We start from the raw sequence: 15177 nt of genomic DNA on the forward strand, positions 1-15177 counted from the left end.
GAATTAATCTGTCTGTCTGTCTGGCTCTTTGTTTAAACAAAAATGTCAGACAATTTTAATGGTAAGCAAATTCAGCAAAGTGACATAAGTAAATATCCCTTTCATGCATGAATTATGATCCTTTATGTAAAGATTTTTTTTCAAAAGTGTTTTAATCTTCTTAAGGCATAAAAAAAAGTGGGGAAAAATTAGCAAAAAAAAATAAATAAATAAAAATAATTCTACGTTTTTTTTTTCTACATAATCAGTTGGAATTTTCTCCAAATACAAAGTTATTTGGAAAATACATCAGTATTAATATTCAGGTGTTACTTGATTTCACAATATTTTTTTTACCTGCAAGAGTCCTCTAAAGTAGAAGGAGGGACTGGATATTTATGAGTTACTTTTTTGTCTGTCTGCCATATTGGATTTAACAAAAATGTTCTTGCACTTGCAGTGGATGGACAGTAGTTGATAGTGTAATGTATGATGCCCTAGTGTCCACTTCAGTGGTCAGTGAGCATTTATAACATAAAAATCCACAAGAAACACAAGAAAATGTCTTTTAGATAGCTGTCCACTGCAGACTGCTATGCATGAAAGTGATATTATAGCTATTTATATAACTAAAAACAAATATAAAATATAAATATAAATGTTATAGAAATATTATCAGCAGTATTATTAGGATAGAGAGCAATATAAAACAATATCCAAAGCTTCAAGCATCTTTCAAAACTCTTTCCATCCATCATCTGCAAAGAGAAAGAAAATGGCACAACTACAAACTACCAAGCCATGGTCATCCAGCCAACTGACAGGAGAGCACTAATCAGGGAAGCAGCCAAGAAGCTCATGGTTCATCTGGAAAAGCAGCTAAGCAGGGACAGTCTGTGGACCAGACAGCTGTTAGTTTTGTAGCCTAGAGATCTGGCTTTATGGTAGAGTGTCAGATTGTTGAAAAAAGTCGAATTCCTCCACAAGGCATGTTTTGTACATGGGAAACATGTTAGAAGTAGAAAACTCACACTTTGACCTTGAGAAGTGGTGAGGGCAGCATCATTCTGTGGGGACTTTTCAGCAAGTAAAAGGGAATCTGGTCAAAGTTGATGGCAGGGTGGATGGAGGTAAACAGGTTAGTTACCCCGCAGGTAACTAACCTGCCTCTGACAGGCAACTCCTCTGTACATCCCAAACTTTGGGAGATTTACTTTACAGTAGGAAAATTCTCCTAAAAATATAGCACTAATTCTCACTATACTAATTCTCTGTGTCCAGGGTTTTCATTTTGTATCATGCAGCAATTTCAATAAAATGTGAAACTGTCAAAACATAAGGAAATGGACCAAAGGAATGTGGTTTATTACAGCAGTAACTATCCCCACAACATTAAAGACACCTTCATTGAACATTTACTTCAACGCGTCCACATCACACCTGAAACACACAGCAGCTCACACTTTATTTACACCAGCAGCCACTGAATGGAAGTGACTGAAAGTTCTGCCACGTAGTAATTATCTGAGTTAGGAAGAGAAAACATATTCATTTTATATAAGATGACAATTTGATTCAAGTGGTCTTTTCTGTAAAAAAACAAAACAAAACAAAAAAACATGTGACAGGTATTACTTTATTAATGCATTCTGGTCCCACTGAGGATCCACAGCTCCACTGCACATGCGGGATGTGGCCCAGTTTTCACAGCAGCATCTTTAGAGATGTGTGTGGGCGTGTGTGGGCGTGTGTGTGCGTGTGTGTGTGACATCAATATGTCAAGGGGGTGCCTTTATCATGTAATTATTCCAGTGTGACCAGTATTTGCTTTGGCCTCTGGTGGTGAATCAGGTCGTTCCTTCACATGGATTCAGTCAGGGTTTCAGGACACGTCATAAATCATTTTATCATTTTGTACTAAAATACACAAAAATAACTGAAGAAAATGTGAACAGAAGTTTTGGACTCTGTGGAGAACTCCTGACTCTGATCAGTACAAAGTGACACGGAGGTGAGGTGCTGTTCAACCTGCTGCTGAGTGCTACATGTCCCTGGCGCTGGCTGGTGTGAGATAGCACATGCTAATTGGCAATTTATGCAAACTCATTGGCAATCAAACTGCTACAGTCTAAATAATGTTCCCTTATGTCACATCTTTATCTTTATCCTACAATGGATGACAGACCTAATTATAACAGATTTTCCCTGCCATCTCTTCTCAGAACAATAATATGATTCAATCATACTCCACCCACCCACATACTGTCATTGTCATGGCTGTTCCTCAATTCTTGTGCTCTTCACCTTGCTAAGAACACCTTCCATAAATACCAAATTCTGCTCATTAGCCTTTTTGTTATTATGTTTGCTGGTAATTAGCACTAGCTCTGAGTGTCCTGAAGATTCACATTTTGGTATGAGAACCAAACTCCAAGAAGACTCCTATCTGTCCCTGTAGTGCTGTAAAATCTTCGCCTTACTTAAAAAAATATGCAAACTCATTGACTCCAACAAATTAAGTTAAGTACGCTTAAGATTAGTAAGTGAACCTCATTTAGCTTAGTTGTGTTTTACCTCTGCGCCAACAGCACCCCTCTTTCCCACTTAACAGAATTACTAATTACATTAAATATTTGAAATACATAATATAAACAAAAAATATATAATACTGGCTCCAGAAAATAAAAAAAACCTCAAGTAAAGCATTTGTACTAGGATACATGCAGTATTGAGTCAAAGTAATTTCCAACACAGAAAAAAAATTAACGAATCCATCTCCAGTAGAAAGCTGGAGAGACTTTTCAACCACAAATTCCAAGAAACTTGCTAAAAGTGAGTGAGTGATGATAGCAAATTTGATGCTATCATCACTCAATACAATTTTCCATTTAGAGTGCACGTGTTGCCTTGTGATGGACTGAATCCTGTGCAGGGTGACCCCGCCTCTTGCCAGTTGACCACTGGAGATAGACATCAGCACCACTGGTGACCACATTAGGGATAATTGTGTAAGATAATGGAGGGGTGGAGTGTACCAGTGTTGAAATGGGGTACAACAGCTGTTTGTTCTGCTCAGCACCTGACTCAGCTGTAGAAGGGAGGAATTACTGTGATGACGAGGTATAAAGTGGTGTTCTGAAGCCTGACTGTCGCTGTGCTTCGTTAGCCTGTGATCTGTCCGGAAGATCAACCTGCTTCTATTGCTTGTTGATTGCTGAGCTCTCACCTCCCCATCACGCAATAACACAAGGGAGTCCTTTCAAGTATGATAATGCAATAAGACAGACACTAAAGATAATGCATTTCTTTCATTCAGTGAAATTACAGTGAGAGCAGGCCATGAATCTCTTGAGGAACATCATTCATATGATCTTAGTTTTCTAGCACCACTCTTATTTCTTTAAGACTCAGGCTATTATTTTAGTTCTACTTAGAAACCCACCTCTAAAAGTAGTCTGTAACAGCTGCAATACAGTGAGACCCAAATGAACATACTTGGGTTCTGTAGCTAACGGATACTCTAGAGACGTGTGCAACACAGTGTACCCACCTGTTCCTCCTATCACAAATTTGAAATGAGACTTCAAAAACTACAGCAAACTTGTTTTGACTTTGCTTGATCAAAAAAGAATGAGGTATCCCATTCCCATGTTGCTAACAGCTTTCATAACTGCACATCCTCTTCTGGTTTTACACTTTCAGCCAGTTCCTGATAACCTGCATGCCCAAGAAAAGATGCCTTCAAGCTCTTCACATGCTACAAATGAGAACAATCAACCTTTATTAGCATCCCGGCCCCCCTGTCTCAAGTTGTCATGAAAATTTGCTGCCTATTGTGCTTTTTTAAACCATGAAGAAAGCAGTTCAAGAAAACTCTGTTAATGGATTCAGAAAATATGAGCTATGAGCACCACTTTTTAATGGTGCACTAACCTCCTTAAACTCTGAAAGATTGTGTAAAGGTCACACACCAAGATGGTAGAAACAATGAGCTTGTTATGCCAACATTTGACTTTGATTTAATGTTTAAGGTTCTGTGTTTTAGCAAATAAAAACAATAACTCTGGAGATTTAAACAAATCGCTCAGATTTTGTTTGTTGGTCTCCATATTCTACCTCCAGCTACTAAATAAGCATTTTCTCCCCACTGAGTTAGTGCTAAGAAAGAAACAGTTTATCAGTGACCAGAACAAGAGTTTGATGCAGTAGAAACATAAAGAACTGGTTCTAAGCAAGCACGAGAACAAGTGTAGCAGTGGAAGCAGTGTGTTTATCGGACCTACCTCTTCTGGAAGGCTAACCACCAAGGCATTCTCTGCTTGGCCAACCAGCGCCTGGAGAAAATACTCGCTGCAGGCAGCCAGCACGGCCCGGTGCCCTCGGAACTCCTTGCCCTCCACCAGGACAGTCACATCACACAGGATATCCTGCTTCCGCTGGTCATTAAGGCAGAGGAGGATATTGGTACAATGAACCGTCGACTCATACACATACATGGGGTCTTCAGTCTTCTCATCCACGGACATGCCGCTCACACCCTAGAAATAGAAGCACAACATGGGTGGAGTCAGCTTACAATCAAGTCCAGTGAGTTCATGCCATGGGACTGACATCAGTAACGGCAGTCTACAGCAGCCAGCCTCATCACTCAGCCTGTTTAATAAAGTACCAATGTACAAAATTTGAAACTGAAATGGAATCAGGTTTGTTTGATATCTGTGAGCTCAATACTTCCATATTTATGGAATGTGATTCCATATTTACTTGAAGCGATGAGACAGTTCAACTGGTTTCCCTCCAAACATCATTCTGCTCACCATTCCCTGGAAGGAGAGCTCCATCTTTTGTCCAACACCCACTAAATACACACTTACACAAACACAACGTCCTCATATGACCTTTATATGAGATCATGTTGGCATTTCTCTGCTCTGAGTGCTTCTGTTTACAAGGTAGAAAATCTTTTGACAGCTACATTTGCTGACACAAACCACACTGTATTTGGGTTTTCTGCTCCTCTGTTTTCCTACTGTGTTCCTCTGAACACAATCGCTAAGGATACCTTACTGAAGAGCAGGGGAGTACTTTGATTTACAGACTAGGACTATGTGATGATTTACAAAGTTTTCTAGTATATTTCTTTGGAGGGTTGCCATCCATGTATCCCTCCTGACAAGTAGGATTTAATTGAGTTAGTTTTTACACGAAGACCAAACACTACAATTTGTAGACCTTTTTTTTTTTTACAAGGAATGACAAAAACAGTTTTTTACACAAAAGACCTTGTATTTTCATCTCCGCGGATAAATTAACACAACTCAATTTTTCCTCATATACTTCCCCAAAGTCCATAGGCAGGTAAACGCTCCTGCACAAATTTGCCCCATAGCAAGAGAGTTGATGTGATGAAAGTCTGTCAGAGGCAGAACCAAGTTTCAGTTTTTTCTTTTATCATGAGCAAGTTTTGATTCGGTGACGTCACAGGATTCCAGGACTTCCATTTGACATGTTGAAGCAGCTGGAGCACAGGAGCGGACGTATTTTTCTTTTGTTTGGATTTTTATCAGGCCCACAAAGATTGCAGCCACCCAACAACATACAGTGATGTGACAAGCAAAAGACAAGGGGTTAAACAGCATCAGATTTATTTCATTCATGGCTGTATGTGTGTCAGAATGGTAGCGGCCATTGTTGCAATGACCTTGTTTGGATGGCATAAAGCATCTATGCCATCCCGTTTGCAAAGATGTCAACATGAAAGAAACCAGCTTGAGCAGCAGACCAATCAGGTGAGTCCTGGTGGAGACTGGGCGTGATTATGGCAGGTCTTAAAATGAGAGAGGAAAAAATGCAGCCAGCTCAGTGTAACAAGCAGGTTGTCACAAGAACACCAGTGAACTGAATCAGAATGAAGAGGTGACTTTGTCCTTTTGGCCTAGTTCTACACAATGTTCAAAATTATATTTTCCCTGAACAGCCCTTAGGCATTTGTGCGTGTGTGTGGGCGTGTGCGTGTTTGCTTTAGTTGGTGTAGTTTTTCAGATAAATGTTGAGGGTTAGATGGCGTTGGGCCCCCTGACAAAAATGAAATCGCCCCCCCCATGCAGCTGCTGTTACAATTTCTTGAGTCTATCTGACCTATCAAAAGCGTCGCAATTTTAAAGGCTTGCAACTGCCTTTCTTTCTTTGGTCCAATACTGATACTAGCACAATATTTACTGCTCATGAATTTTACACCCAACAGTCCACATACAGTATGCAAGAAGGTTGCTTAACTTTTTTCTGTTAGTTTTAGATTACTGAAATGTCTCTCCCCACGAGCAAGTCATAGGTAACGTGCACAATACACATAAAGTAATCCAGACTTCTCAAAAAATGCTATGTAGTTGCATTTTATTCAAGCTGCAGTATATAACTTTAATAAAAATATGCTTTCTCCATATTTGTTAAAGCTGTCAACATGTGGTGACAGTTTGTTATGAGACAGACGATCTGTGAAAACAACCAATCTCCTCCACTTTGTCCCTGAATTACTATTGCTGGCTAAAGTAATGCAACGTTCCGGCCAAAACAACCAATAAGAACCAGGAGGAGGGTCTTAGTGCTGTTAATCAACTTCATTCACTCACTGCTATATGTGCCAATGGTGGAGAAACAACTTATCATTACAGGAAAGTTGTTTATCTGCCGTCACTGGTAGCTTTTCAAACTAGACTAAGCATTTACAACAGGCTATGCCAGCTGCAGCATAGCACAGAGGAAGGGGAGGGAGGATGAGCAGCCACATGAGATTGTGATTGACAGCACTAAAACTCTCCTGCTACTGACTGGCTGTTTTTAGCACTTTTAGAAAGCAGAGGAAATAGATTTTTCACAGATTATCTCTCATACCATACTGTCACAACATAATGTCAGTTTTAACAAATATGTGAAAAAAATATATCTATATTTTTATAAAAGTTACATACTGCAGCTTTAATTTCACTCAGGAGAGGATCAGGAGGGACATGGACTAGAGCTGCTCCTGACTGACTCATCTGTTGTTAAGTAAAAGGTACAGGGACACGTTAAATATATGAATATTTTTTTAATTTTTTCCTTAATTCATTAGATGCTATTGAAATTGAGGCAAACAGTAGTTTGTAGCTAAGCTAACTATGCTAAATGGTTGATAATCTCACACAGTCTACCCACCTCTCTTGGAGAAAAACTGGGTTATAAATAGTCACTCTTGCCTTTTTCTCTCTCTCTATTATATATATTTTTTTGAAAACCTGACTTTATTATTTTTCTTAGCAGCATAGTAGCTGCCACAGTCGTTCTTGTTTTCTACTGACTGCTGCTGAACACCGTCACCATCAAGCCCTCCAAGCAGGAACGAACCATTTCATGCAGATCCAGGAGGGTTCAGGGTAAATGTGGATGTGTTTTTTGGTCTGGAAGTGGGAATATTACATTTTTACTGCTAAAAACAATCTTCGAAAATACAATATGATTCATTTTGTTATTGACAGGGGCCCAATTTTTTTTTTTTCTATGAACAAAAAATAAATAAATAAATTGTGGAGGGCCCACTATTGGTCAGGGGCCCTTAGAATTGTCATAACTTCCCCCCCCTATACTGCACACCTGGTTAGATGTGATCACCAAGAATAACATCTTCATTTAATTCAAACACCCTACTTCTGATCTGGAAGAAATTAATGTAAAAAACAAGATGGTAGATAACGTAAACTTTATTTGCACTCCCTGAGTGAGCACATGAGTCATAATACCCTTTCAGATCATACTTTCAATCTGTGATTTACATGTGTTCTTTATGCCTCAATGATCTGCTAAAAAGAGCTGGTACAGAACGGAGGTTGAAGTTAACTCATGTCTGACCCATCTCAAAACCTCAAAGACCATCTTAAAAGACTCTGTAATGTGTGTGATGTAGTGATATAGTACAAACTTAAGAGAGTAGCATTAAGGTGTTGAGACAAACAGAGCACAGAACCCAGTGTCTGTCTAATGTGAGGAATACTTTAGTCAGCAGGAAATGATGCAGATAAGCACATGTTGAGGATGACTGTTCGTCCATCATGCTAACTAGTTTCTTCATTCATGGCAGGTCCGGTTTGGGGAACTAACTGTAGCATAGCAGAGAACAAGGGGGATGGTGTGAGCATCATGCACACAGAGATGATTGACAGCACTAAGATCCTCCTCCTGGCTCTGATAGGTCCTGTTTCTGTAGGGAGAAGGTAGAAGAGCTCCACTGTTTCATAGATTACCTGTCTCATATTAAACTGTCACAACACAGGGACAGTTTTAACAAGTATGTAAAAAATTTTTTTTTAATGAAAGTTACATACTGCAGCTTTAAGGACAGAATAACCAAAAAAATCAAAGCAATGCCCACTGACTCAAATTTCATACACTCAACAGGAGAAAATGTCCATTTGATAAAGAGAAAATGTATCTGAAATCCTCTTGGTAAAATCAGACAGAAAGTTCATCCTTACTGGTGTCTATAAGTCAGGGGTCTCAAACTTCAGTCCTCAAGGGCCAGTGTCCTGCAACTTTTAGATGTGCCTCTGCTGCACCACCTGAATAGAATAACTAGGTCATTAAGGCTCTGGAGAACTGATCTACGCAAGGAGGAGGAAATTAAGCCATTTCATTCCAGTGTTTTGTACAGTACTTGTGGTGCATCTAAAAACTGCAGGACAGCAGCCCTTGAGGACTGGAGTTTGAGACCCCTGCTATAAGTAGACCTGCAATTACTATATTTACAATCATTATTCAGTTTGGTACATATTTGTAAGTTGTGAACTGATGTGCATTAATACTTCAAGCAAGAAGTCAGAGACTATCCTCCAGCTCGTGAAGACAAAAGGTATCTTTGTTTAAAGAAAATGGCAATCAGAATGAAAAACAATGAAAAGCCGTACTCCTGTAAAAATGAAACTATTTCCTGGCTAAAATGACTACTGCCTAACTGAGACTTTATTTATCTATCCATTTTTTACTGAGGGTACCACGACAATTTTGTTATGTTCTGGAAACATAATGACAAATAAAAAATCTTATGTCTTATGTTAAAGGCTCCAATATTACATGTAATTCTTTTTACAGTTGTTGTCTGTACCCAGCTATCCCAGTTTAATTATTTCTTAAAGCAGCCAGAAAGGCACTGAGAATATTACATGAGCAATAAGTTAGCATTATAAACATCGATGCAGCTTTTTAAAAAACTTTTCTCACAAAGTTGAGGAAACTGAAAGATGTAAGCTTCAATTACTTATTATTTATTTTTAAATAAACATGTCTGGAAACAAATCCTCCAACAGTTGAGAAACACACCAGCAGACAGCCTGAACCTCTGACCCTAAGCTTGAACTACAGCAGTAAAGGAGCAGCCTTGGGATCTGAGCTTTTGTCCAGTCAGCCACATGAATAAACACAACTGACAACTCAGCAGAGGAGGCCCCATGTAAATAATCTACTACCCACAGGAAAACACAGTAACAATGATGTCTCACACAAGCAGAGGCACACAAACACAGACTACAGTTAGGGAAGTAAAGCTCTGTGTTAATGTTCAACTCTGACCAACTTGTAGGAATAGTTTGACAGTTACAGCTCTCCATTTTAACAACTACATCAACAACAACTGTGCTCCTGGCTGGCCGACCAAAATATTTCTCACTGGCTTTCCTGGGATAATGACCTGCCTTCTAAGAAATCCACGCAAACACATCTTCTATCCTGTAGATGTGGTTGTGATGCATAGAACACTCTAAACACAATATTTCTACCATGTTGCATTGTAGAAAATATTCATGACACAGACTGCACGAGAAGACATCCACAGGTGTGCACCAACTGACATGTCCAGATATAAACTTCAGAAGACAACAGTTTGAAACAAAAATCTGACATTCCGGATAGCTTATCCTTTCTGCAGATTTTTCTTTATTTGACCAGGAGCTCTCAGGCCTCTTCTGGAGTTACTGACATTCTCGTGCTGAGAAGTGAGAAGGCTCAGAGCTGACCACAGGGTTTACTGCAGGCTGGACCAGAGCTGTGGATGAAGATTGACATTACTTCCTCATCAACACAAACACAGTTTTTGGCGTAACAGATCACTTATATTGCTAACACCCTTGACCAGCAAACATTTCCATACACTGTAGCAGAGGACAACCAGGAATTTTTCTCTGTCTGATATTAGATCAAATTGAATTTTCTCTGTTTTAGTTCAGTTAGTATTACCAACATTTTTCAATTTGATAAATTCCAGAACAATAAGGGATTTTCCATCATTACTTTGTTCACTGACATCTGTATTTGCTGCCTTCAACTATAAACTTGTGTCAAACATTCTGGCTTTCCTTCCACAGCGTTCTCACTGTGTAGTTCACAACTGGTGCACAGGGACTGAGAGCAAGACTTTGTGATGGCCACTCCTAAACACTTTGCTGTCCTTAAGCTACTGTGTTGTGAATTTTGCAATATGCTTTGGGTCATTGCTATACTTTTTGGGAGCTTTGGGGGGGAGGGTGATCTCTGATGATCTCTCTAGGACTTGATTTGAAACTCTCTTCCCATGTTCAACCAGCAACAGATAAACCTTCAGGCATCTGGAAACATATTATTTTATATTATGTTAGAGAAAGTCCATACAAACACATCTTCTATCTAGAATGGAATGGCATATTTGTAATGATCATAATTTGTGAGAACCATCTAATAATTGTAATAATGTGGTAGTGTAATGAGCAATAATAGCACAAGTTGAGTCATTCCAGTTCAGCAGGGAGGACAGCGGTAGAAACAGAAGCTTATGGCCTTCTTTGCAACACCTTCAATCTTCTGTATTGTATATTTGAGTCATAAGTTGATCAGTTTTACACATTTGACAATATTTTCATCAAATTCATAATTTTTGACCTGTTTCTCAGCGACTCATTTACAGAGCAGGTTTGTAATAAAACAGATATTACCCTGTGGCTCCTTGCAATAAAAAGGATTAGTCTCAATTGCTGCTTTTGCTCTCACAGCATTCTCATCAGAGCCCATTCAGGAAGAGAGAGGAACATGAACACTGTTTACTGTGAGGTTCCCTCCAGATCTCTGTCATTACACTGAGGATGAACATGTTTTTATTGGAATTTATTATTTATATCTGTTGGATGCAATTAGGCCAAAGCCATACATACTGTATGAAGCAGTAAATGTAAAAATAAAGACAATAAAATGTTATATAGTATGTGTTAGAAATGACTCCACTTCAGCTGTTTGTAGAGAAAAACCAAGTGCAACTAAAATACCCCAAATTTGATAAAAGCATGAGAAGTAAACTTCAGTTCAAAGTATGAGAAGCACATGTTCAACCAAATCAACTCCCAACTTTAAAGCAGTCCGGCTGGGTGATGGTCTTTACATGCTCAGAGGTCATTTTGGATAACCAGGACCACCTCCAGAGTGCTGCACAAACCTTTAACCAATCACAGTCAGCCTGAGAACCACACAGCCACCTCACCTGCATGACCTTCCCCACATGAGTCTGCACTTAGCCTAACAGTTTAAAGGATCTGAATGATTTGGAGCCCACACTGAATCAAAGACAGTTCATGTCATCAACATGAACTGAGGCTCAATCACTCTGCATCAAGCACAGAGACCGAAAAGTTACAAAAAAATCTCTGGTGCTGTTGACAAAATTAACATAAAGAAAGCAAACATCTCATAACACGAAACAGAGAAAAGTATCAGCATGTGCAGAAGAAGTTATGCTCGGTCCACTGACCAGGAGCTAGTGAAATGCACTGACTTCTACAGAAGCTGAAGTTTATTTCTCTTTAACGTCAGATTTACAGTTCACAACCCCCCCCCCAAAAAACAAAACATACACAACAATGAAGAGTTATCAGCTGGATGGTTTTACCTCAGGAACGTCTTAGCACAGATCCAGTCATTTTGTTTTTCCACTATGCTGTGACAACTTTCTAATGTCTCTCTCTGCATGCTACCAGCAGGCATCTAAGCCTATCAGCGTCTGTGGGTGGTGAGGATGACTGAGCAACTAAAGTATGTATGATTGTGAGTGTGTGTGTGTTTGTGTGATGGCATGCCAGAGTATTTTTGGGCTATGCTGATTTAAATGCAGCTTGCATGAATCATGACTTCCCACATAGTATGTCAGTGTGCAGAGTTAGTCATATAACTATCTTATATGGTAACGCGCTGCACATGTGATAGCAACACTGGAGTTATCTATAGACGGGGCTCTGAGGAGCTGCTGTGTCTCAGCCCTGTGCTGGGCTCCATGTGATCCACACTGTCCTTATTTCAGCTCATCTCTTAAAAAAATCATTTTTACAACAATATTTATGAATTTGATTTTCAGTTTTTGAGACATTTTGTTGTGGCGTAACATGACTTAACCTATTTTGGTTACAACAATAGCCTCAAAACGAATACCACATCATTACACAAGCACACCAATCTCCATAAGGAACAAAAGTTCTTTGATTTCGCTGGAATATAAAGAAAGTTATGTCTTTGCAGAGATGGCACACCTGCGCATCTGTTGAAACCTCTTCCTGTGCAACCGTCTGAATAAACAGAAACACAAGTATACAGATTGCTACATTTGCATGAACAGGAAACTTCCTTACTGAGGGATGAAACACCCCAAACTCAGCCAAATGGAAGACCTTTTAAAATGAACACGACCAGGTTATGCAAACAACCTTTAAAGCAACAATCATCTGTTTCTAATTCAGGCATTTTTGCAAATATTCATGCTGCCCTGTGGAAAGTAATTACTGCACAATTTGAGAATAAGAATAGCAGAATTTGAGTCAAGAAGGTTCTGTCTATTATGGACAATAAACAGCACCCTCTCCACCACATAGTGGACAGACAGCGGAGCACCTTCTCACATAGGCTGCTCCAGCTCTGCTGTCGTAGGGACAGATACAGGAAATCCTTCCTGCCACATGCCATCTCACTGTACAATAAAAGCTAAATCATTGTTCTGCACTAATCAGTCCAATTTTGCACAACTGCACTGTGGCACACTTGCTCTACATATATTTACATATACATACTGTACCTGCATTTTTTGAATCTTTGCAAGGACTGCTCTTAAGTTGCTTTTTATATTGACAGCATGTTATATTTTATTTTTATTTTGTCTACAATTGCTACTCAGTGGTGGTTGTTGTGTGTCTTGTCTCTATGCTGCTGTAACTGCGAAATAATTTCCCTGCTGGGATGAATAAAGTAATTCTATTCTATTCTATTCTAATTTTATTTAAAAAAATTAAAAATTCAAAGTAGAATCTATTTTAAAAGTGCACTCTCAAAGGCCTCATGGAAAAAAAGACAAGTGGAAAGTCTCCCCGTAGGAAAAAGTTGACGCAGAAGCAGCGCCCACGTCAAAACCTTCAAAAGCCACATCTGTACACATGCATGTGCATCTGTGTGGGTGTGTGTGTGCATGTAATCATTTGTGTATATGTGAGCAGAATGAATATATAAGTTTGCTGATAACACAAGGTAGGAGTTAGAGGTCATGTTGCTCATGGTGAGTCCAGCATTGTGTCTCATTCTACAGGCTTCAGCTGCTGGAACAGAAACAGACATGCAAATAGACCCCTGCTATTGATAACATAAATAAAAAAAATGTTTGACCATGCAGGCTGTTGTTCATGTTTTCCTATCTCTGAAATACATTAAAAAACAATCCATTGGTTTCTAATACTGACACCTGAGTTGCTTTGTCTCCCAGGGAAATTCCCTTTTGTTTTGAAATCTAATATGAGAAATGTGTGAAGCTGATGAATCCCAAACACAAGACATCTCTAGATAAATGTATTAATAGTAAACAATATCAAACAGGCTGCGATGGACTGGTGACCTGTCCAGGGTGACCCCACCTCTCGCCCAAACGAGAGAGGCACCAGCACCCCTCCTGACCTCGCTAGGGACAAGGGTGTAAGAAAATGGATGGATGGATGGATGGATGGATGGATGGATGGTGAGCAGAAACAATCCCTTCGCTGGGGTGGCCACCTCCTGACTCTGCCCCTGCTCCAGCCACTACTTCCTATCTGAAATCACTTGTTAAGCCAAACAGGACAATACATGCTGCTTTAATTAAGCCTTAACTCATTTACGCGCTGGATAACATAAAAACGTTTTCAGGGTGACAATTAAAGGCTTTTAACTTAAACATTAGTCCTACTCAAACTTACACTTTTTCTTTCTCTGTAGATATCAAACCTATTAGATTGACCATGTAATAAGATAGATGTTTAATGATAATATATATACGTTAAAACAATACCATTGCTGAAATGCATCTTTACACCAAAGCCAAAAGATGTAAGGAAGTGTTAATAAATACATTATTATTGACATAATTCTTATATTTATGCTTAATATTTTTGTTATATCATGAATAAACAGAGCCAGCTCCATGGCAACTGAGTCATCTGCTGACAATGTCTAATACGTTAAGGTCAGTGAAGCAACTTGGGGAATTTTCCCCCCTAAATTAGCTCTAAGTTACACAATTTCTGAAAGTTGCTGAAGTGAAGAAATGACCATAAAACTAGGAATGAATCACAGCATAAAAAACAGATCTGTGTAAGAATCAATTCATCTAAGTTTGAGCAGCAAGACTTGTCAGCTTTAGACCATGTTTGCATGAAAACACTGTTTGGTGGGACTGCTTTGTCACTCTGTTGCTGCTTCGGCTCCTCTCTGTTTGTAATCTGCTGTCTGGCAGAGTATTCTTTAAATTGCTTTGACACAACATGTCTCTGTGGTTTGAGAAACCACTGCACTCATTTTACAGTATAGAGAGTGAAGCTCAGCTCTGCTAGAGTGTGCAAGTTTCATATGAAGCACTCATTAGTCAGCTGATTCTCCTTGTCTGTGCTCAGATACCTGAGAACAAAACTCCTGCTAATCATCCAGGGCTGCATCATAACATTTTGTGAAAGTCATAAAATGTTCTGCAGAGTAAAGCTCCACAGCCAGATATCAGCTGGAGGTTCATCACAGTGAATTAATCATTGGTCACTGAGAGATGTGAAAGTGCATCAATACAAGTCACAATCGCCCTGCATCAAGTATAATGACACACACTGAAAGGTTACGGTTTCAAGTATGCGCATATGTGACACAGTGCGGTTT

The 15177-nt window shown here is 39.3% G+C and overlaps 1 protein-coding gene across 3 annotated transcripts in view; it reads right to left on the minus strand.

The window, feature by feature from the left end:
- The window catches only part of bach2 (BTB domain and CNC homolog 2), an 87745-nt gene that overhangs the window by 27351 nt on the left and 45217 nt on the right, over positions 1-15177 (minus strand). For 2 of the 3 annotated variants that reach the window (XM_023347353.1, XM_023347352.1), the window contains one exon: positions 4263-4517. In XM_023347353.1, coding sequence (XP_023203121.1) covers positions 4263-4505 — 243 coding nt within the window. In that variant the 5' untranslated portion in view covers positions 4506-4517. Of the gene's footprint in view, positions 1-4262; positions 4518-11914; positions 11979-15177 lie in introns of those variants that run through there. The other variant, XM_023347354.1, reaches the window with a different exon arrangement.

The sequence above is a fragment of the Xiphophorus maculatus genome, chromosome 15, assembly GCF_002775205.1.
Source record: "Xiphophorus maculatus strain JP 163 A chromosome 15, X_maculatus-5.0-male, whole genome shotgun sequence".
Lineage (NCBI taxonomy): Eukaryota > Metazoa > Chordata > Actinopteri > Cyprinodontiformes > Poeciliidae > Xiphophorus > Xiphophorus maculatus.